The sequence below is a fragment of the Lithobates pipiens genome, unplaced genomic scaffold, assembly GCF_037356315.1.
Source record: "Lithobates pipiens isolate NorthernLeopardFrog02 unplaced genomic scaffold, aLitPip1_a1.2 Scaffold_13, whole genome shotgun sequence".
NCBI classification, from domain to species: Eukaryota; Metazoa; Chordata; class Amphibia; order Anura; family Ranidae; genus Lithobates; species Lithobates pipiens.
Window position 1 is genome coordinate 470,713,537 of NW_027507718.1, and position 21,886 is coordinate 470,735,422.

The window sequence follows — 21,886 nt, forward strand, 5'->3', positions numbered from 1 at the left end:
TTCCCCCCAGTTCAGCTGCTACAGTGGCTTCTACGCAGGATCAAGGAGGAAGGGAAGCCGGTGATACTGGTAGCCCAGGCATGGCCCAGAAGATCCTGGTATGCAGAGATCATAAGGCTGGCAGTAGGGAAACTATGTGCAGACTTGCTTTCACAAGGACCGGTGTTCCATCCTGCCTTACAATCGCTAAGTTTAATGGTTTGACTATTGAAGCCTTTTAAAAGATCGGGGGCTTTTGGGCTCAGTGGTGACTACCCTGATTAATGCAAGGAAGCCGGCTTTTAGGGCCATTTATTATAGGATCTGGAGGTCCTATATTTCCTGGTGTGAAGCCAAAAGTTGGCATCCTCGAAAGTATGCCATAGGAAGAATTCTTGGGGGTGGAAAGGAAGCTAGCCTTGAGTACCATCAAGGGTGAGATTTCGGCCTTGTCAGTATTTTTTCAGAGACCGCTTGCTTTGCATTCTTTGATCCAGGCATTTTTACAAGGGATAACTCGTATAACAGCTCAGATTCAGAAGACTGATGCTTTGTTTGTACTGCCAGAGGGGCCCAGAAAAGGGCAGGCATCATCAAAATAGACTATTTCACAGTGGATTGGTCAGGTTATAATTCAGGCTTATGGACTTAAAAGAAGGGTTCCACCTTTTCAAATTAGAGTGCACTCTACCAGGGGAATGAGTGTTTCATGGGCAGTGTGTCACTAGGCCATTATTGATCAGATTTGCAAGGCAGCAACTTGGTCATCAGTACATAAATTTACAAAATTTTACCAGATGGACTTAAGGAGGCAGGAGGATGCCGCTTTTGGGCACAGTGTGCTGCAGGCAGCAGTATATGTCCTATCGTCTGATGGCGGCCTGCTTTAATATGTGTCTCCCTCCCCTTGTCTCCCTCCCATTGCTTTGGGATATCCCACATAGTAATTACTATGGCTGCTCTGTGTCCCATGATGTACGATAAAGAAAATAAGATTTTTAATACAGCTTACCTGTAAAAATCATTTTCTTGGAGTACATCACGGGACAGAGAGGTCCCTCCCCTCTTGTTGGAATATACATTGCTTTGCTAAAAAACAGAGGTACTTCCTGTATGGGAAGGGTTATATAGAGGGGGACTTCCTGTCTTTTGAGTGTGCCAGTGTCCACTCACCTATAGGTGGCATATAACCCACATAGTAATTACTATGGCTGCTCTGTGTCCCGTGATGTACTCCAAGAAAAGGGTTTTACAGGTAAGCAGTATTGAAAATCCTATTTGGGGGGGGTGGGGGGTGGGGGGGGGTAGTGCCTGCAATCTAAATGGACATTAGCAATTGTATCTAGGTCAAGCCACAGAAACTTGTGAATTATAACTTGTAGTCTAGTTTTGCAGCCAGGAAGGGGTAGCTGTGGCATGAATTGTGCACATCTGTAGGCTTTACCCACTGTCGTCACCTTCCCTATGCCATTGCCCAAAACAGGGGTGGAAGACTGCAAGAATACTGAATTACTTCATAATTTTTTGGATGGCTATACACATTTTTGGTAACAGTTCCAGTCAGTGTTATAAAGGCTTATTAACCACTTCACCCCCGGAATGTTTTACCCCCTTCCTCACCAGGCCATTTTTTGTGAAACGGTGACCAAATATAATGTATGTCCTTTTTTCCCCCACAAATAGAGCTATATTTTTGGTGGTATTTGATCACCTCTGTGGTTTTTATTTGTTGAGATATAAACAAAAAAAGAGCGACAATAAAAAAAAATAAAAATTTTTTACTATATAAAACATATCCAATAAACAAAAAGTGCAAAATCAAATTTCTATATCAATTTAGGTCATTATGTATTCTGCTACATATATTTGGTAATAAAATCCCAATAAGCATATATTGATTGTTTTTTACACAAGTTACATTATCTACAAACTACTGGATATTTTTATGGCATTTTTATTTATGTACTTTTACTAGTAGAGGCAATCAGTGATTTTTAGCGGAACTGCGTCATTGCGGCGGGTAAGTGAGACACCTGACACTTTTGACACTTTTTTGGGGACCAGTATTACAGTAATCAGTGCTAAAAATATGTACTGTTACTATACTAATGACACTTGCAGGATTAACATCAGGGGCGATCAAAGGGTTAAGTGTTTCCCTAGGACTGACTGGGGGAACACAGAGATCTGTGTTCCTGCTCTCCCCTGTCAGAACAGCGATCTGCCTTGCTTACATAAGCAGATCACCGTTCTGCCTCTCTGGGGAACAACTGAGGGTGGCCGGCAGACATCAGATCCACTGGACCCACTGATTGGCTCCCCCTCTGTCCAATAGAGCCACCCTACTCCAGTATATAAGGGGTAGACGGTCTTTAAGTGGTTAAGCTACTTGACATGCTGTGTTATTAGAGATCCATTGTTCATCAAAAAGTAAGGGTATTTATTTTTTATTTTATTTATTTTTATCAACTCCCCCCTCCCTCACCCTCCAGGTGAGCACAGCGTATTGCATTAGGTTGTGCACCCCTAAGCTCAAACACACGTGTGTGTGTGTATATATGTATGTGGGTATCAGTAGGGCAGAGATTGGTGTCAGTAGTTTTTATTTTTTATACATATAATTTTTTACAGTTTTTGCTTACCTTCTACTGCATCTGGCCTTTCATAGTCCTCCTCATCATCATCTTCATCCTGCCAGCTATCTGTAAGGATAAGGAATGGGATTAGTAGTCTGGCTTTAAAGCAACACAATTGTACTGTTGCTTGTATGCAGAAAATATGGATTTTCATCCTAAAGCTGTAATAAACCCAAAAACAAAAACTTAATATAATATAAATCTGGTGGCTGAATTTTCTGTTTTTAGGTCTCTTTCCTCATGTTTTCAGCCTGGTGGATCTGCTTCCTGTCTTAGGGTGTTCTCCACTCTGAATGGAGGGGTAACAGAGCCAGCTATGGACAGAAGCATTGCCAATCTCGGAGAGAGAAGTCGTCCGTCCGCTGCCATACCCCCCTCGCCCCCTCTGCGCCCAGAGCCCACACTTTGTTGAAGCCAATTTAGAGCCTCGGGCTCTAATCACAGGCTTCTAAAAAAAAAAAAAAAAACATCCATTGGAATCCCTGCGTCCAGCATGTAAATTAGGGGTTGGGAACATGAATTAGCGTGGCGTCCCATATGGCCGGGCCACTGCTGGTGAACACCCCCACTTGCTGCCTTTTTCAGCTAAAAGAGGAACTGTTGGGGGGGGGGGGGCTGAGTCTTTTTACTGTCCCTCAATGCAAGGCCTTATTGAATTACTGGGCAGAAGTTTGCTAAAGAAAAGATGCATTCCAAAAGAGCAAACTATGATATATTTGTAAACTATGATGTATTTACATTGGAATGAAGTAAATCATTGTCTGCGTTAGTTTGCTGTTAAATGAAAGAAAGCAAATAATGCAATCTTACTCAACATTACATCACTTACAGCGGGAAGTTATATGGGCAGTACATTCCTGTTTTTTATTACATGGTTAATAATTTCTTTAGTTATTGACTGACTCAAACATTTTCCACACACCAACAATAAAGATTATCCTGAACACTGTGAGCTTAAATTTTATTTCCATCTTTGCATCCAAACTGGGATGTCACCTACTTTATATTTGTTACATGATTCCATTTACAAAGCATAGCTTAAAAAAAATATCCTACTTAGATTTCCCCTGCTGTGTATTGTTAAGAAGGGGACTGCAGGTATGCCCAATAGGTTTAATTTTGTATACTTTAACTTTTAAATTCCATAAAAAGAATAAAAAAAAGAAAAAAAAAAGGGGGGGGGGCTGTAAATTAGTTTTTCCTAAAGTGGGCAATACCACACAAAAGAGCAAATTACAACAAATCAGTGGTCAAGACCACGACAACTCCTAAAGCCCAACTCTGGGCAGAAAAAAAAAATATTCCTTGCAGTGGGACTGTACAGGTTAAAGTGGGTTTCCAGCCACCACCCCCAAAAATTTAAAGTCAGCAGCTACAAACACTTACCGTTCGTGCACTTAGCTGTCCAGGGATCCAGCGGTGTCCTCACCCGAGCCGATTCTTGAATCGGCTCTTGAATTCTGACACCTCCATCTTGGCTAACGGAGAACGCCAATGAAGCCTTGCGGCTTCACAGCCGGTTTCCTACTGCTCATGTGTGAATCGCGCTGTGATTTGTGAATGGGCCGGCTGTAGGGGGAAGGAGGAGGGGGCCGAACTTCTGTCTCACTTCGCCGCAGTGAAGTGGGCCGGAAGTGGGAGCAGGTACCTGTCAAAACCAGGTACCCACTCCCCCCCTCCAAAAGGTGCCATGTGGCAGGGGAGACAGATGGCGGAGCTTCCCCTTTTGGATGGAGCTCCACTTTAAGTGCTTATTTTGCCCAGGGGAGAAAAGAAACCCATATATTTACCTGAATCTCCTCTCCCCTACGATCCAGTGAGGGACTGTTCCTGGTATCCTCAAGTCCATAGTAGGGATATGGACTTTGCTCTGGGCTTAAAGATGTCAGGAATAAAGGCCACTAGAGCACAGGGGTGCAGGAGCTGCAGGGACCGGCCTTGTGCAGAGAGGAGGGGAGGACCGGATGAGTATATCTCCTTTCATTTGCCCCCTAGGTAGAAATATGGATACATAAAAGAATGCTAATTTATCACTGCATCTTTCTGTTGCAGTGATAATTTTTTGCAGAGGGGCACTGTGTAATTTTTTTCCTGAAAAGGGGGCAGTAGGACAAATACCTTTGGAAAACTCTGTAGTAGAGTTACATTTATAATAATGAACCCTGTCTGTACTGTGCTGGTGGATCTCATTATCAGTTGTACAATAGGGGTGCACACCAGGGTTGATGTACTAAAATTGGAGAGTACAAAATCTGGTTTTCATTGTGAAAGCTTAACAAGCTGAAGTTAGAAGCTGATTGGCTGCCATGCACAGCACCAGATTATACACTTTTGAGTTTTAGTAAATCAACCCCACTGTCTTTCCTCATAAGGGGTTAAAGTTCACAAGGTTTGGGCGGAACATTGTATATTAAAAGGGAAATATGGGTTTCCTTTTTTTTTTGCTTACATCTATTCTATGTGAGCTGCTGATATCTAAAAATCCTTCCAGCCCTCTTAGACGTGCCCCCATTCTGTTAAATTCAAGCTAAATACCCATGGGAGGGGCTACAAACTTTCATACAGTGTAATACTGACAATGGTCTGGCTCTGGAGTCTGGATCCACCCACTTTCATGTCATTTTGCTTGATTGATATCGGCTCTCTGCTTTCTCCTGAGACTTTACAGAGTGTAGCTGCTCCCACTCCCTCCCTTCTCTCTCCTCCCTTCTCCTCTGCAGCATGTTCCAATCCCAGCAAAGATAAGAACACTTTAGTCAGTGAGTAAGGTAGGAGAAGTCACGGATAGTTCTGTGTATGTAAATGTCCTCTACATATTACTATCTACCAGAGTGAAAACAATATATTTATAAAGCAGAATACACATATAGATGTGACAGCACGCAGGCATTCCATGCATTACTGGTACAGTAAATTAAATAAAATCAGACCTAACATTGTGAAGGAATAATTTTATTGACTATCTTGGTTTTTACATGAGACAATAAAACTTTCCATTCACATCTCCTTGTATTTTCATAATGAAGCCCAGAGCGCCTCAGACATGGACAGAGCTTTGCTCCCCCATAATTGGTGTATTACCTAGTACCCCTATCGTAATAATGTTCCCTTCATCGTAAATAGAGCCATCACATGCCGTACAGAGTCATCACATGCCGTACAGAGTCATCACATGCCGAACAGAGTCATCACATGCGATATACAGTCCCGTCATTCCTATTCCCTGTACTCCTATACAGTCCCATCATTCCCAAAATGGCTTAAAAATTGCTGTAAAGTACATCATAAAAGAAAGGGAAGACAAATTAGACATCAATGATTACCTTCTGCCGGATTGTGTACGTAGTTAATAGCGATAGGGCGTTCCACAGATCCATAGAAGCTACCCGAGTCTGAGCCACTCTCACTGGAAAGAGAAAGTACATGAAGGTTATACATCTACAGGTAGCAAAAAACAAATTGTTCTCTTGTTTAGAAATCAGATATCATAATCGTTTTTTTTATTGTATTGACTACATTGTAACTTCACAATTGTATAAAGCTGAACAGTGTCAGTTTGAAGAAAACAAACACGCTATGCAAGAATTAATCTTTTACTATAAATGTGGAGGGTTACTTATGAAAGATGTAAATATAAATCTTTCATATGCTAGCTTTTACAGTTATAATGATTTAATATAATTCAATTTCATTCATAAGGCCAAATTCGACTGGTTCTCTTTAAAGTGTATGTATGGCAAAATTTTTTTTTTTTTTTTTTAGTTTCCTTTAGTTAAATTGTTTGCTGTATGCATTCCTGGGGAGATACCGTATATCCTTTTCTTTTGCCCTGGTGCCAATGGGAAATCATACCCCAGTCCAATTTGCTCTAGTAGGAGAGCTTGACTGGTTCTCTTAAATGGATGTACTGTATAGGCAAAAATTTTACTTTTTTTTTTTAACTCGTGCATAGATTAGGGAAAGAATAAATCCCCTGTCAGTTTTGTTTGATATCCGAGTTCCTGCCACTGAGATACTGTATGCCCTCTCTATTTTCCCCGGTGACAATGGGAAATACTGAATTTTACAGTTGTCACCAGAAATAGAGGTACATTTTTCAATGGGAACAACTCTTCCAGTGACCACTCTATAAGGGGACAATTTTTTTCCACTCACTTCCTGATAAATTTTCAAGACAGGAAGTAAAAGCAAATCTCCCTAAAGGGACCCAGACAGCAAATAGTATTGATGCTTGGTTGTGTGTCCTCATACCCCACTCCGATCCATTTACCTCTAGTAGATGGGTGGGCAAAAATAAAGGAAACCTTCCAAGTAGGGGGAATTATAGGACTAATCCGCAGATTAGACTAGGGGTCTCCAAACTTTCCAAACAAGGGACCAGTTTACTGCCTTCAGACTGTAGGGAGGCCGGACTGTGGCTATTGGGAATGGAAAAGTCCCATCATCAGTGGGGAAAAAACGATGATCTATCTGTGGATTCAGTGGGAGGAACTGTACCCCATCATTGGTGTCATTGGGCCCAATTGTTGGTGTCATTAGGAGGAATAGTGTGTCTCTTCATCTGGGTCATTGAGGGGAAATGATGCCACATTGTTGGTTTCAGTGGATGAAATAGTGCCCCAAGGGCCAGATAAAGGCAAGCAAATCTGGCCCCCGGACAGCAGGTTGGATATCACTGGATTAGACCATTGTTATTATTCTCTGACTTGTTTAAAATATATAATTGGAAGGGTTGTGTTTTTGGTTAGGTGTACACATCGCTACATACCTTAGGTCGGTAACTGTTTCTTTTTTCTCATGATAATGATCTATCTCCGTCCTCAAGGCTAACATCCATTTCTGTAACAGAATTTATTGTTTTGTTATCGTCTCCTTTAACATATTTATTTCACCCACACAGTGCAGCATGATCAAATCTCAATGTGTGTAAAAATATGGTGGAACAATTAATTACAATTGCAAAACAGATGACTAAACGGAATACACTAGTCTGAATTGCATACAGGGATCACACTACTTTGCGAATAGTTGAGCATTTATTTCATGCAGACATAACTGTACTGCCCCAGCACTGGATAGCATTAGTAGCTCATTGAGTACTTTTCCACCTTGCATGTTCTCCTCTGGACTACTCAACACCTCTGTATTATATTTTGGAGATAAGAAGATGGGGAAGTATTCTGTAGTCAAAGAGAAGAAAACTAGACATTTCTGACAACAGTACTATGGGTTACTGCGTAGCAGAGGCAGTGTGTTGTTAGCTGCCTGTTGTCAACAAGAACTTAAGAAGTTAACTGGATTTCTGCTGTTTTCGAGCTACCTTATTAGCAAATTATGTTTTGTACTTTTGCCCTTATAGGTATATCCAAGTAATTGACTCTCCCTATTTCCACGTCCCAGTAGAAGTTCTTGAAATAAGTAGATGAAGAAACACTATTTCAGCTTCAACTAGGGGGGAAATCAGGTAATCATTAAATGAAACCATGCATTTGGAAACAGGTGTCAGTATTGATATTTTGGTACATCAGTGTGAACATGAAATAAAATCTCCTTGTCTTACTGCTGACAGATGGACCTACCTTCCGCTCCTCTTCAGATGCTGCTGAGAAATACCATGTTCGATGTTTTTTGCTAATATGCACCATCTTGAAGGGGAAAACATTATTTGATGTGGTCTCTTCTGCTGCCCTCATTACCCTAGGGAAAGTGATAAAGAATGTGAATTAAAAGTAGGTATCATTTGCAGGTGCTCCTGTTTGGCTTCCAATCTGTAGATAATTTATAAAAAAACAGTTAAGGGTCTGATGATATATGAATTAAGTTTTGTCCTCATAATGTTTCCAGATTTTTAGAGACTGCATTTAAAAACTTTTATGGTCAAGAAAAGTTTGATACAGCTTCACGTTCGCAGTCGTCAACACCTCGATCTGATTTTGTTTTTCAGAATACTGGACATGTTGGTTATAAGCTAATGTGGTCTACAGTAACTAAGCTGATGGACTGTCCAGTTAATTAAACAGAGTCGATGAGACTGTAAAACAAGTGTGTTAACACTTTTTGGAAGGAACCGCAACTCTTGTACGGTATATACTAATTAAATTTCATTTTTACCTTGACACACCATGAAGGAAGTCCCATGTGCCATTGTGTTCAAATGCATACTAATGAGGTTTTAAAAGAACTGACTGCTAGCACTCCTATTAATAGTTGCTTCATATGTCCTGCTCCATAGAAGCCAAACTAGTGTCATACTATCAACTGCAGCCCCTGACCTCACCTAGATCCCGCTCCTTTAAAGCCTTTTTTTTACAGCACAGTGCTTGTGCTGTGTAATTTGAACCCTTGTAACACCTAAAAAACCTGGCTGATCCTGCCAGTTTCTCCTCTTCCCCCCGTAAACTGACCACGATAATCATGGCTGCTAAGCCTTGACACCATGGTCAGTTTACATGCCTACGTCACCCACAGCCTGCTCTTCTGTGTCTTCCCTGCCAAACCCCCCTCGGTGTCACCTATTGATAGTGCTGCCCATCCTGCTGCAGGAATAACATATATATCTGTATATTATCCTTTCTGTCTCTAATGCAGTGCCCCCCCCCCCCCCCGTATCAGAGACATGGGTGCACCGCATTAGAGACAGAACGGATTATGTACATTTCTTAAAGTGGGTTAATAACCACTTTAATAAGTCAGAAACTGCTGACATACCTGAGAAAATGATGGTCAGAGGCTGTAAATATGCTACAGGGTTGGAGACTGGGGACATGATGTGTAAGACTGCTATTACCCCCTTTTACAAACCAATGGTTCCAATGTCACGTCTAACTACTAGGGTCCTGAAAATACCAAAGGGCCACAAGTTAGGCACCAAGGGTTTATATTATATAACTTGTAAACATGCTAGTTAAGAAACTCACAAACAGCTACATGCATGTTAGCCAAATGGTTGTGTAGTTGGGTTGTATCTGTGCTATAGCCAGCGATTATTGATGCAAAGTTGGTCACAGGGGCATAGGGGCACCTTTCACTACATTAGGAATAGGCTTCATATTCCTTCTTGCTTTTTTACTCAGCTAACCACAATTAAACTGTGCATCCACAAGTTTGTGGACATCGGACCATCATAATTCTATGAGCTTGAAGGAACTAACTTTCCAAAGCCATGGGCATTTATATAGAGTTGCTCTTCTCTCTTTCCTTACAGCTGGAATAGTCTCCACTCTCCTGATCTTTTGGGAAGGCTTTCCACAAGATTTTAACGTATGTTTGTGAGACACTGTATTGGATAAGAAGACCAAACTTGCAATCAACATTCCAGTTTATCCCAAATTTGTTCAGTAGGGTTAAGATTAAGACTTTGTACAAGCCACTTGGGAGTTCCTCCACACCAAGTTCATTTTTCCATGCCTTCATGGAGCTGGCTTTGTGCACAGGGGGTTACATTTTTGACGATATAGTGTTTATTCTGTATTAGTAGGATTTATAAGCACTTACCTGTTGTAGCCATTTAGTGAGAAGGCTCCTTGTGAGGATGAGGAGGTGCTGGATTTGAAGTAGTACACACAGCCTTTGTGTATAATAACATATCTTAAGGGCCCTGGTGAAAGAAAGATAACAGCTGATGTTAGTTACGTTTTCATAGCTAACCTCTGTGACTCTACACGCACTTGCTAGCATATATAAATACCACAACAGTGCAATCTGGTCATACTAAATCAGTGCTTCCCAGTCCTTCCAACACTGCATGCTTGGCAGGTAACTTCACAAAGACAGCAGTGCCTGTCTTTCGGCAAATATCTCCTAAACCGTGTAGGTTTAGGAGATGTTTCTTGGACCTACAGGTAAGCCTTAATCTAGGCTTACCTGTAGGTCAAAGTTGGTTGTAAGGGTTTACAACCACTTTAAGACCAGGCCTTTTTTTGACATTTGTTGTTTACGTTAAAATCTGTATTTTTTGCTAGAAAATTACTAAGATTTTTTTTTAGCAGAGACCCTAGAGAATAAAATGACTTTAATGAATTAAAAAACAAAACAAAAAAAAAACAGTAAAGTTGGTCCAGTTTTGTATTATGTGATAGATGATGTTATGCCGAGTAAATAGATACCTAACATGTCATGCTTTAAAATTGTGCAAGCTTGTGGAATGGCGACAAACTACAGTACTTAAAAATCTCCATAGACGATGCGTTAACATTTTTTTACAGGTTACCTGTTTAGAGTTACAGAGGAGGTCTTGTGCTAGAATTATTGCTCTTGCTCTATCACAGTGATACCTCACATGTGTGCTTTAAATACTGTTTACATGTGCAGGCACAACTTAACTATGTGTTTGCTTCTGTGCGTAAGCTTGGAGGGATGGGGTGCTTTAATTTTTTTTCCTTATTTATTTTTACTTTTATTTTTGCACTGTCCCTTTTATTTTATTTATTTATTTTTTTTATTACTTTTTTTCCTATTACAAGGACTTTAAACATCCCTTGTAATAGAAATAAGCATGTCAGGTCCTCTTTATTGAGAGATCTGGGGTCAAAAAGACCCCAGATCTCTAATTTACCTTTAAAAGCAAAAAAAATAAAATAAAAAAACGTCTTCAGTAACCCAGCTTCGGTAAACCCGCATCAGGAAGCAGTGGGAGGGGGTACCTCTCTCGCTGCCTATAACAGTAATCTCGCTGCAAATGTGCCACTGAGACCACTTTTATATGAAAGCCAGATGCTATCTGTAATTAACGATACTGCCATAACCCTGGTAATTTAACTTCAAAGTAATGACATGTATTTACAGTTAGGCGGTCATCAAGTGGTTTTAACAGCTACTCTGAGTCTCACAGTCTAAAGCAGTCATTACTTGTTTGGACACAAAAGACCCAAATATGTGTCCTGGGCCTAAATTCCCAGTCTGTGTGTTTCGGGAAGACATGTACCCGAATCCGCAGCAAGATCACTCCAAGGGTCCCCTAGGCACACACCTCCTAAAGCAGGGGTAGGGAACCTTGGCTCTCCAGCTGTTTTGAAACTACAAATCCCATCATGCCTCTGCCTCTGGGAGTCATGCCTGTGATTGTCAGGGTCTTGCAATGTCTCGTGGGACTTGTAGTTTCAAAACAGCTGGAGAGCCGATGTTCCCTACCCCTGTCCTAAAGGGTAGTGCTCCCTCAAAAGCCAGGGCCCATAGACAGTAGACAAGAGGCTACACTGCAGTCCCTTCCAAAAGCCTCTGTCCCAGTTGGGTGTTGCTACCAGGAGTTGACACTAGTATAGAAAGATGTAAATATATTTTCCTACAAGGTAGGTTTACACAGACGTCCTAATGGTTTCCTGTAGGTCTAGTGGCAAGATCTTTATCCTTGAGTTCACAATCAAGCATATCTGTCACAGCTATTACAGTGTCCCATTCTCCCTATTGGATTCTATCTTTATATGAAATAATGGAGAATGGCTCAAAAAGAGTGGAAACTTCTTATGTTACGTGAGAACACTTCCACCAAAGTGGGCAGAAATAAGACAAAAACTGCAGCAGCGAAAACTTGCCAGTGGAGCCCCAGAAATTTGAGTAGATCAATCTTTAAACGTGGGATGAACTTGTCTTTTCTAGAATAAAATCTGATTGGTTTGGGTGAATAAACGCTTCAGAAATGATCTTCTTGCAATAGTTAATACCAGGAGATAAGTCCATAACAGGAAGATATTGACTAGAGTTAGCCCCCAATTTACACCTCTAATATCTAGTAATTTTACCTATCCTAAGACCTATGAAAAAAAATCACAAGATGAGATCTTACATTTTGGCTAACCACAAACATGGGTTAAAAAAATAATGTACAGCATATTGAACAAAGTAAATTTAATGCAGGAACTGAGAGCTCAGCTGTGTTTCTCTATGCTGCTTCTCGGTGTCTGCAGAAAATGACCACATAGACATATGGTTAATCTACTGAGCATCACAAAACGTTCCTAATGGCTGCTCTGCACCTATGTTGTTTCATTTCAGGTCACAAAGCTGACTAGATACACAAGTAAAAACAAACTTAATGAAAAAAAATAAAAATAAATGTCAGTTCACTTTGCAAATGATCAAAGTAACTGGGTCAGCCCACACAAAGCTGACATTTCAGTTTTTGTGTAATGCTGGGAATTTTAAAATATGTCTTGCCATTTACATGTCTAAGACTTTGCAAGAAAAATTACAAAATCTGATTTCCCAGCTATGCTTGCCTATTGCAGCCATGACAAGAAGGCTTATTTCTCCTCATCCTGCGTGGCAGCTAAGAAAGATCTCAGCATTTTTCAATTAGAAATCTTCTTAAACATGTTAGGATTTTAAATGATTGTATGGGTAAATTGGGTAAATAGTATGAGGACGCAAGACCCAATATTTCTCGAATTGGCTTTTTATTCTTATTTCACATTTAGTGGAAATAAAATGTGTATGTCCAATCAAAACTTTTTACTTAAGTTTTGAAGGGCAACATTTTAACCCCAGTCAGGTTTGACCGATATCCAGAATTCACAGAAATCTCCAGCACATCACATACTCAGTAAAGAGCAATTTAACAACTACATATCCATAGGTGTATGCATATGATGTGCCGGGTGTGCCTGGGCACACCCTAATCCCCCATGAGGTGCCAATTCCCGTGCTTCCTGTCGCCCCCCCCGGAGCGTGGATGGGCCTGGTAAATATTTAATTTATTGGCCCCTTCCTTTTCTGAATGAACACAGTGAGTGATCTGTACTGATCTCTCCTGTCTTCATTCTTAACTGAAGCATAGTAAACTATGTTTACTGCAGGCTGCAGAGAAAAGGACTGGGGAATCTCTGTTTCCTCAGTTTCTTTCTCTGTTTCAAAAGTGAGACATCAGGGTTCTGTTTGGTGAAATATCAAGGGTCTAAAGACCCATAATGTGGCTCCTAAAAAAAAAAAAAAGTAAACAAAAGCAATAAAAAAAAAAAAATAATAATAATATTGTAATAAAAAATGTAAAATTAAAATACTACTGACACCGCCCACTGCCCTACTGACACCAACCGATTAAATCTTTCTGTTAGTCTGAGCTTTGCTGTACAGGGACTGCAAGAGGTACATACTAGGCCTCATACACATGGATGTATTACAGTGTATACCTGTGTGAGGGCCATGTTTGGGGATGCACAGGCAGTCCTATTCATGTCAGATTGGACACAGTGGCTGCGTGGACACAGCTGCTGCTCCCAATTTGACAGCCATGAGAGCATGAGTGCTGGCCCAAATGCACAATGGGGATGATTTACTAAAACTGAAGTGCACAAAATCTGATGCAGCTCTGCATAGAAACCAATCAGCTTCCGGTTTTTTGTCAAAGCTTAATTGAACAAAGTGAAGTTAGAAGCTAGATGGCTACCATGCACAGTTGCACCAGATTTTGTACTCAGTAAATCTACCCCATTGTCTGCATTAAAAATACATTTAAATAGTGCATTACTGAATACACTTCTGCATTCATTTGTGTCTTTCATATCTACATTGGGTTAAAGTGGAGTTCCAGTCTGTAAAAAAAATCCAATGAAAAGATAGCTGCTACAAAAACCGTAGCTGCTAACTTTTAATATAAGGACACTGTTCAGGAATCCTGCAATGTTGGCACCTTAAGCCGATTCGTCCATCTGCTTCAGGTGCAGGCGCCGGCATTGCAAGTAAGGGAAACTGGTAGGCTTCACAGCCAGTTTCCTACTACACATGTGCAAGTCGCGCTGCACTTTCTGAATGGTCCTGTAACCTTCTGGGACACACACAGGTCCCAGAAGGCTGCGTGGGGAAGTAGGAGGGGCCGAACATGACGTAGATCTTACCAGGAAGTGGGAGCGGGTACCTGTCAAAAAGTGCCTTGTGGCAGTGGAGGAGCGTGCAAACAAGCGGAGCTTCACCTTTTGGGTGGAGCTCCACTTTAAGCTTTAACTCGCATGAAAGGACAGATGTACACTTATATCAAGAAAAGCTGGCAAATAAAGAATGATATTCATGTGTGAACTAGAGGAAAGACAGATTTGAAAGAGAGTTGTCTAGAGGTGCAAGAATAAAAACACCACATCCCAAACTTGTTAAACAATCATATGATAAGAAAAAAAAGTTTTTTTTAGGGTCCTGAAGGTCCCATGAAATTATGACTATATGATAAAGTAAAAAAAAATATTATACAAATTTCAAAGATTTAAAATCAAAATAATTTTATGCATAAAACCAAAAGTAACAATTTTATACGATCATCAAATATTTACAGTGGTTTCCACTCTACATGTTTCACCAGGAATATGGCTTCTCCAGGAGCGCACAAAGCCCTGTACACAGTGTCATGCTTCTGGGTACAGAAAATATCTCATACTTAATGATTAAAAATAAACAACTCAATAATTAAACAGGTCATCTGATGGAAAATGTCACCCTGAATGTGAACACAGTTATTCCATTAATGGACATTATTCCTTCTATGGCACACTAATACTCCACAGAGCAGTCCAATAGGCGTTTTCATCTTCCGCTAATCGTGTTCACATTCAGTGAGATTTTCCATCAGATGATCCGTTTAATTAAGAAGTTGTTTATACATGCTTCTGGATACAAAAAAAATTCTCATACATAATGATTATAGACTATTAGCCATGTATGAAATTGTATGAAATTGAGTCAATAATGCAACTTTTTCATTCCTTTATAGGAATACTGTGTACAGGGCTTCATGAGTCTCCTGAAGAAGCCATATTCCTGGTGAAACATGCAGAGCAGAAATCACTGTACATATACGACGACCGTATGAAATTGTCACTTTTGGTTTTATACATAAAATCATTTTGATTTTAACATTTTGAAATTTGTATAATAAAAATTATTTGATTTTATCATATAATTTTAATTTGTCTTCAGCACCTTAAAAATCCCTACCACATGACTTATTGTAGGAGAAAGTTAGGTAATACCTGCTATTAGCAGCCAATCAGCAGCTTATTAGGTGTAATGTAGATCCCAAATAGCTGCTATGAGCATCAGCTCAGTTTGTTACAGTTTTCATAAAACAGCCATATTATATTGTTCAACCATACATTATATTTTATGCAACTTACATTTAAAGAGCTGCAACTGTTTTCCTCCTCTTTTGTGCAAGTATCCTGCAATTGCGACTCCACCAGGCAATGTCAGTAGGTTCTGGGCACCAATTGCCCTCATTGGAACTGGCCATTTGGGTTCTCCAGAAGCCATATCTCTGCAAGAAATGAAAACACATTTAAAATAACTGATGGTTTAAGCCATCCTTTCCCTCCCTTGCAGAAGTTAATTAGTAGCATAGTCTAATGTTTGGAAATGTTAATAGTTTTTTACTTCCTTGTCTATCGGGCTTTCAATTTCAGCTATATACATACTGGCGGCTGGTCAGCCAAGCTTGCATGTTTTTATAACCTTTTGTTCTCTCCCTGTGGCGTAACGCCAGGTAAAAACAAATAAAAGCAGGGCATTGCGATCTACAAGGGTAATTTTCAACTTGTGTTACTAATTTTATTTTATGAAATGATGATATGAAATAAAGCACTGTTACCTTATGAATATACTGTGAAGTAACGGTACAATGTTTAATATACAAATATAAGGCTTGTATGAGGTTTCTACAGTAACTTGGCACTTATTTATTAAACTGATTTATCAGAACATTCACCTTGGAAACCTTAGTTAGAGGTCAAAGGGTTAGAGCACTGAAACCAGATATTATGGTTGTTGATTATGCTAATGCCAGAGAGTTAATGCTGAACTATTCAAACAGCTAAATACACAGATAAAGTACATTTGTGGGAACTGATTTGCATGCCGAAGAATTTGTATTTCTGTCCATCCAGTTCTTAGATTTACACATGTTGTGGACATTTGATTGTATGACATTTATGTGAAGATTTTATTCTAGGATTTGTGTTTTATAGATTGTCATCTGTCTCCCTGTGTCTGATTTAATTGAGGAGCACTCTAGCAGAGCGCACTTGGGTTAAATTGAGACCAGTGGTAAAAACGGTCAGTATGAAAACTTTCTCATGGGATTTGAGAAGCGTTCTCTGTGTCTGTGGATGTTTGTCAGTTTGTAGGTACCAAGCGCAATGCGCTGGGCTTCTTGCCTTCAAATGACTATGCGCATTAGAGAAGTGAAGTCCACATAACGAGATAAACATATTATTTTATCTCTGTGTGGCTATGTTATCCCTTTTGGATACATATCTGCTTTAATAAGAGGACATTGGTATCTGCCTTGTTAATATACTCGTACCATATATTGCAACACCAGTAGCAATGTCCCCGCAGATTGTCTCAAGCCTGTAAGAACCAGTAGAATGAGCTTACTAGATACTGTTTACTTTGAAACAGTATTGGCTGGGCTGCATGCTGACTAAAAGAGGGCATGTGCACTTCCTCTCGTGAGTGCCCTCCCCTTAAATGTATGTCATTTCCTGTGATGTCGTTTTTTGTACTGAGGAAGTGCTTGCCTGTTGTGGGCAATCACTTCCTGTTTGTCATTTTTTTTGCGTCCGATGAATAAAAAGCCCAAGGGTCTGGGCCCCAAGGACAGACACTTGAGATTCCAGCTTGAAGCAGCATCGTTCCTGATTCTACCTGGTGCTATGAAGTACTTCAGTTTCCTTGTACCAAATAGCTTGATAGATACGCGCTTTTAAGCATGAAGGAATTGTTTTGTGCTTTGTGTGCATTTAGACTCTGGAAGTACACATCTTGGCGTAGTGTGGATTTGCGTACAGAACCCAAGGGAATATTTCTATGACACACAGCACAGACCTACCTGGCAGAGAAGGAGACCTGATTTTTCTCTGCTGCACTTAAAGTGATATTAGAAGCAGATTTTTCTTTTAAATAACAAAGATGTCATACTTACCTGCTCTGTGCAGTGGTTATGCAAAGATCAGCCCCTGATCCTCCTCTTTTCGGGTCCCCCGCCAGCACTCCTGGCCCCTCCCTCCTACCCCTATAGCAAGCAGCTTGCTATGGGGGCTCCCAAGCCTCTGCTCTGTGTGTCCAGTCACACAGGGAGTGTGGCTCAACCCTGCCCCTGCTCTCTCCTCATTGGCTCACTGGCTGTGATTTACACTAGTGGGAGCTAATGGCTCCCGCTGCTGTCTCAGCCAGTGTGAAGGGAGAGACCCAGGAGAGCCACTGCTCTTGTGCACATCACTGGATTGCAATGAGGCCCAGGTAACTATTGGGGGGGGGGGGGGGCTGCTGCACACATAGTTTTTTTTGTTTTTTACATGCATGAATGTAAAATACCTTGACCCTTTGCAACTCCTTAAAGTAATACAAGTAGGGCTTTCCCTTTTCTGTTCATGTGACTGGACAGTGAAAGAGAAGAAGCAGACTGATGAGGTCATCTCTTTGTTACTCTGCTCTCTCCTCCTTAGTATGTTCCTTGTTTGCGTCTGAGCACTGCATTACAACTGACTGATCCCTTATCCTGCCCTTCTCTCTACTTCTGTATAGGGAGATTGCAAGAGGCTGATTCCAAGTCAAGTTCCTGGCTTACTAAATATGAGAGAATCCCTGAAGGATTTTATATTACATTAAAGAGAAAGAAACAGGAGCAATAGGAACACCATACAATAGGCAGTAACATCTAAATTTGCAAGATGGACAGGTACAGAGCAAGCGACTATGGCAAAGTGATGTCTTGACTTGAGTTACCAAGAAATATAAAAGCAAGATGACTTCACCTGTCCGCCTGTACATATAACTGAAATATCACTTATGATTGTACTTTAACATTTGCAGTATTGAACAATGACCTGTCTTTAAAAATTTGTAAAATATTTTCCCTTTTCTTCCTACCCAGAGAGCTTTGCTGTATATAATGATGCACAAACTGTTGGCGCTATATACACCCTGAATAATAATAATAATAATATGCAAAGATAAATTAGCCTGCATGGAAACATGCATAGATGGGTATACAGAGTTTGCAAGTTTCCAAGCTTTAAAACTTCCCTACTTCCTCTGCCTGGAACCCTATGGCTCTGGAAATTCCCCAGTGAGCTCCTTCACCTGTTTACTCTTCTTGGAGTTCTTTGTATTGAACTATTTCTCACTGTTTCCATCTCTGGGATAGTAAATATGCCCGTTACAACCCTATGCAGTCTTGGTGGGTTCTGGTTGTCCTCTACTAAAACAGTTCAGACCAGCAATTACGGCTGCCATCTATGTCATTATGATACCACTTTGAAAGACTAATTGCCAGAGCCATCTACTGGTACACACTTATTTATACCACAGACACAAGGTTTAGTCTGAACTTACTGTACCAGTAAAACTTTCAGTCTGGGACAAGATCTAGTCTTATGCCACAAGGAGTTGCTGGGACCTGTTATTGCTCTGTGTGTTCCCATTTGGCAGATTTTAGTTCTGACCACATTTGTTGTAGAGGAAATGTCATGAATAGAGGCACAGACAACATTTAAATCTTACAGCAAATGTCTAGAAAAAAATGTCTATAATTAGACTTCAGGCTTATTGTAACTTTTTGATGTTAGAAGATATGCTATTAAGGTGTTTGTCATGAGTGCAGTAACACAGAAAGACGCTAAACTTTCCATTGTGTCCTTTCCCTTATGTACTTTATTAATGCACTTCTTTCATCCACTCTCGGTTACGAGATCTAGTGGCCTAGCAAACCCAAAATTATGTTCAGTGTTGAACTCTACATGAACATCTAATGTAAATTTACTACAATACTGAATTATCCTCAAATATATTAATAGATCATCAGTATGAAAAGAAGATTGTCATATAACAACATTCCTATTATCTGTTTTAAGAAGTTTCCTCTCCAATCATCATTTACAGTCAACTTGAATGAAAGAAGTTATTGACAAGACTGAGAGTAAACTAGTTTGAATACCGTTAAACTCTTACTGCTTAGAAACTTTTTTTCCATGTTCACAAAGTTTCTTTCTAATCAGAAAGAAGTTGATCTTTGTGGAACTAGGAGCAACACAATTATGCCATCACTTCATAGAAGCTGATTTATTAATAGTGGAACACCGCCAATGAGAACCACATTGCAGTTACTAACTCCTATCAGTATTCTTCTTAACACACATTTTATAGTTTCTCTATCAGAACAAAAACCTGATTGCCATGGACAACAATCCAAATATTGTTCTAATTTTGTGTTTCCTCTGGTTTTCATGTTTCAGCCTCCTGCTTTTTGTCCTGGTTTCATCCTGCCAATGGGAGATCAGACATTTTACAGCAGCTTTGTCAAACTCAATTTCATTGTGGGCATTATGGTTGCCCTCAAAGGGACAGTTCTATCTGTAAGATTAGATGTCCAGAGCCCCCCATCATCTGAAGTCAAGTGTCCTCACCCTTCCTTACATCACCGTGCACCCCCTTACCTTGTGCTACTCCCAAAAAGAAGCTGGACACGGAGCTGGGAAGAAAGTGCAGGGTCTGGAGGAGCACCAGAGGAGGGCTGGTGTCAGCTGTCGGAGTCTGGGAGTCATGGAGACAAGGGGGTGCTTTGGCTGCACAGAGAGGTGCAGGATCTCCTGCTGCTGACTGCAGAGGTGAGGGAGGGGGCTGAGACGACCCTGTCTGCGACTGCATTTGCACTCCTTTCTGCTGCTGACTGCTGAGAGAAGATGGAGGCAGAAAAGTGGGAGGGCGCAGCTGCAGGAGAGATTCAAGGCCCACATGGCATGTGAGCTTCGTTAGACACATGTTTTAGAGGCATGACGGTATCTGCTCATTTGCCTTCTGTGTCATGCTGCTCAACAGTATTATAGAAGGAGGCACCTATACTAGTTGCCCAAATCACGGGACACAATCAAACTGGGAAAAGTTGTGTAGAATTGCAGAGTCCCTGAAGCTGCCTAGAAAGGCTTATATGAAAAAGGAGCATTGTTGAAAAGAGAGGGCAAAGTGAGAGCGTCTTAGTAAAGCCCACTCCCTACCTATACTGTATTAACCTTCAGATCGCTCCTACATGGTTCCTTCCTCCATGCCAGGTTGCTGCAAAATACCAGTTGAAAGCTGGTGTTTGAGATTACAGGAAGATGCCATGTCTGTATCTTCGTCACTGCCAACTAGGCCCAAGCACTGCATCATGATATGTCACCTGTTCCCCATACTCAAAAGCAATATATATTGTGCAGGTACTGGTGAGGAGCATTGTGAATTGCCACTGGCTGTAAAGAGAGGCCCAGAGTATGTCCAGAGGGATTAACGGAGGCCGGCATGACAGGGTTAATGGGGCGTGTACAGGCAGCAAAGTAAAAAGGGGAAGGTTCATGAAGTAGTATGTGCAGGTCGCATGGGGACTGGGTGAGTAAGAGGAAGTGAAGGGACAGTCAACACGAGGGAGAGTAAGCCAATTCCCACCCGCCTGCCCTACAATCTTGGTGATCATTGTGGGTTAGTATTGGGGGGTCTTGAGCTACAAAAGGGGTTGTTTTGTGGCACTTGTTGGGGTGCAAGGTCCTTTTAGGTCATATAGGCACATCAAAAGGGTATGGTGTAGGGACCCGTTTGAGTACGTTTTCCAGTTGGTTTATGGGTACCTGCTAGTTGTCTCCGAGTCGGTGGTTCCGAAGTGGAGGCCTGAGAAGTGACTAGCAGGTACAGTTCTGGTTTATGCCTATTGGGACCTTGTGCTCCATTTTAGTGAATAAACTGGATGTTATGTTTGAAAATGTATTATGTTAATTATTATGGAATTTATTTGAGATTTATATTTGGTTAATAAAACGGCTGCTATGGCCAATTTACTCCATTTCAGTGTTGTGTACAGCAGGTATATGCCATAGTTCATACCATCGTGTAGATATATGTGTGGGAAAAAAGGAGCTTTGTGGGGTGAGGAGTATACAAATGCTGAAATGCAGACAATATTTTCAGGAAGGTGGAGCTGTTAAAGGAAGAGAAACTTCCCAGTGGCCAAAGAATTAGGAAAATAAATTCTCTGAAAAACCTACTGCTTATACTGTACTAGAACTTTCATTATTAATCATTTCTACTGGTGACCTTTTTTACATTTAAGATACCAGTTGATGATCATTACATAATTACAGCCATGTGTCTTTTTTTTTGCATGACCCACAGACTTAGTACTGCCAACAAAATTGCGCCTGGTTAACAAAAAGAAACTGTTGGGGAAACAAGATAACAAGATGATGTCACACCGAGTAGACCCTAAGTGATGGTTTTCCGGTGGCCTTATCTGTTTCAAACAAGGTCTGATGCTACATAAAGGACCT

General features: G+C 40.7%; 1 protein-coding gene across 3 annotated transcripts in view; it reads right to left on the reverse strand.

The window, feature by feature from the left end:
* The window catches only part of SH3BP2 (SH3 domain binding protein 2), a 146,199-nt gene that overhangs the window by 21,472 nt on the left and 102,841 nt on the right, over positions 1-21,886 (reverse strand). For all 3 annotated transcript variants that reach the window (XM_077477899.1, XM_077477898.1, XM_077477896.1), the window contains 6 exons: positions 15,710-15,849; positions 10,110-10,212; positions 8,195-8,312; positions 7,384-7,454; positions 5,939-6,021; positions 2,622-2,681 (listed from right to left, as the gene is read on the reverse strand). In XM_077477899.1, the coding sequence (XP_077334025.1) occupies positions 2,622-2,681; positions 5,939-6,021; positions 7,384-7,454; positions 8,195-8,312; positions 10,110-10,212; positions 15,710-15,845 (571 nt within the window). In that variant the 5' untranslated portion in view covers positions 15,846-15,849. The remainder of the gene's footprint in view (positions 1-2,621; positions 2,682-5,938; positions 6,022-7,383; positions 7,455-8,194; positions 8,313-10,109; positions 10,213-15,709; positions 15,850-21,886) is intronic.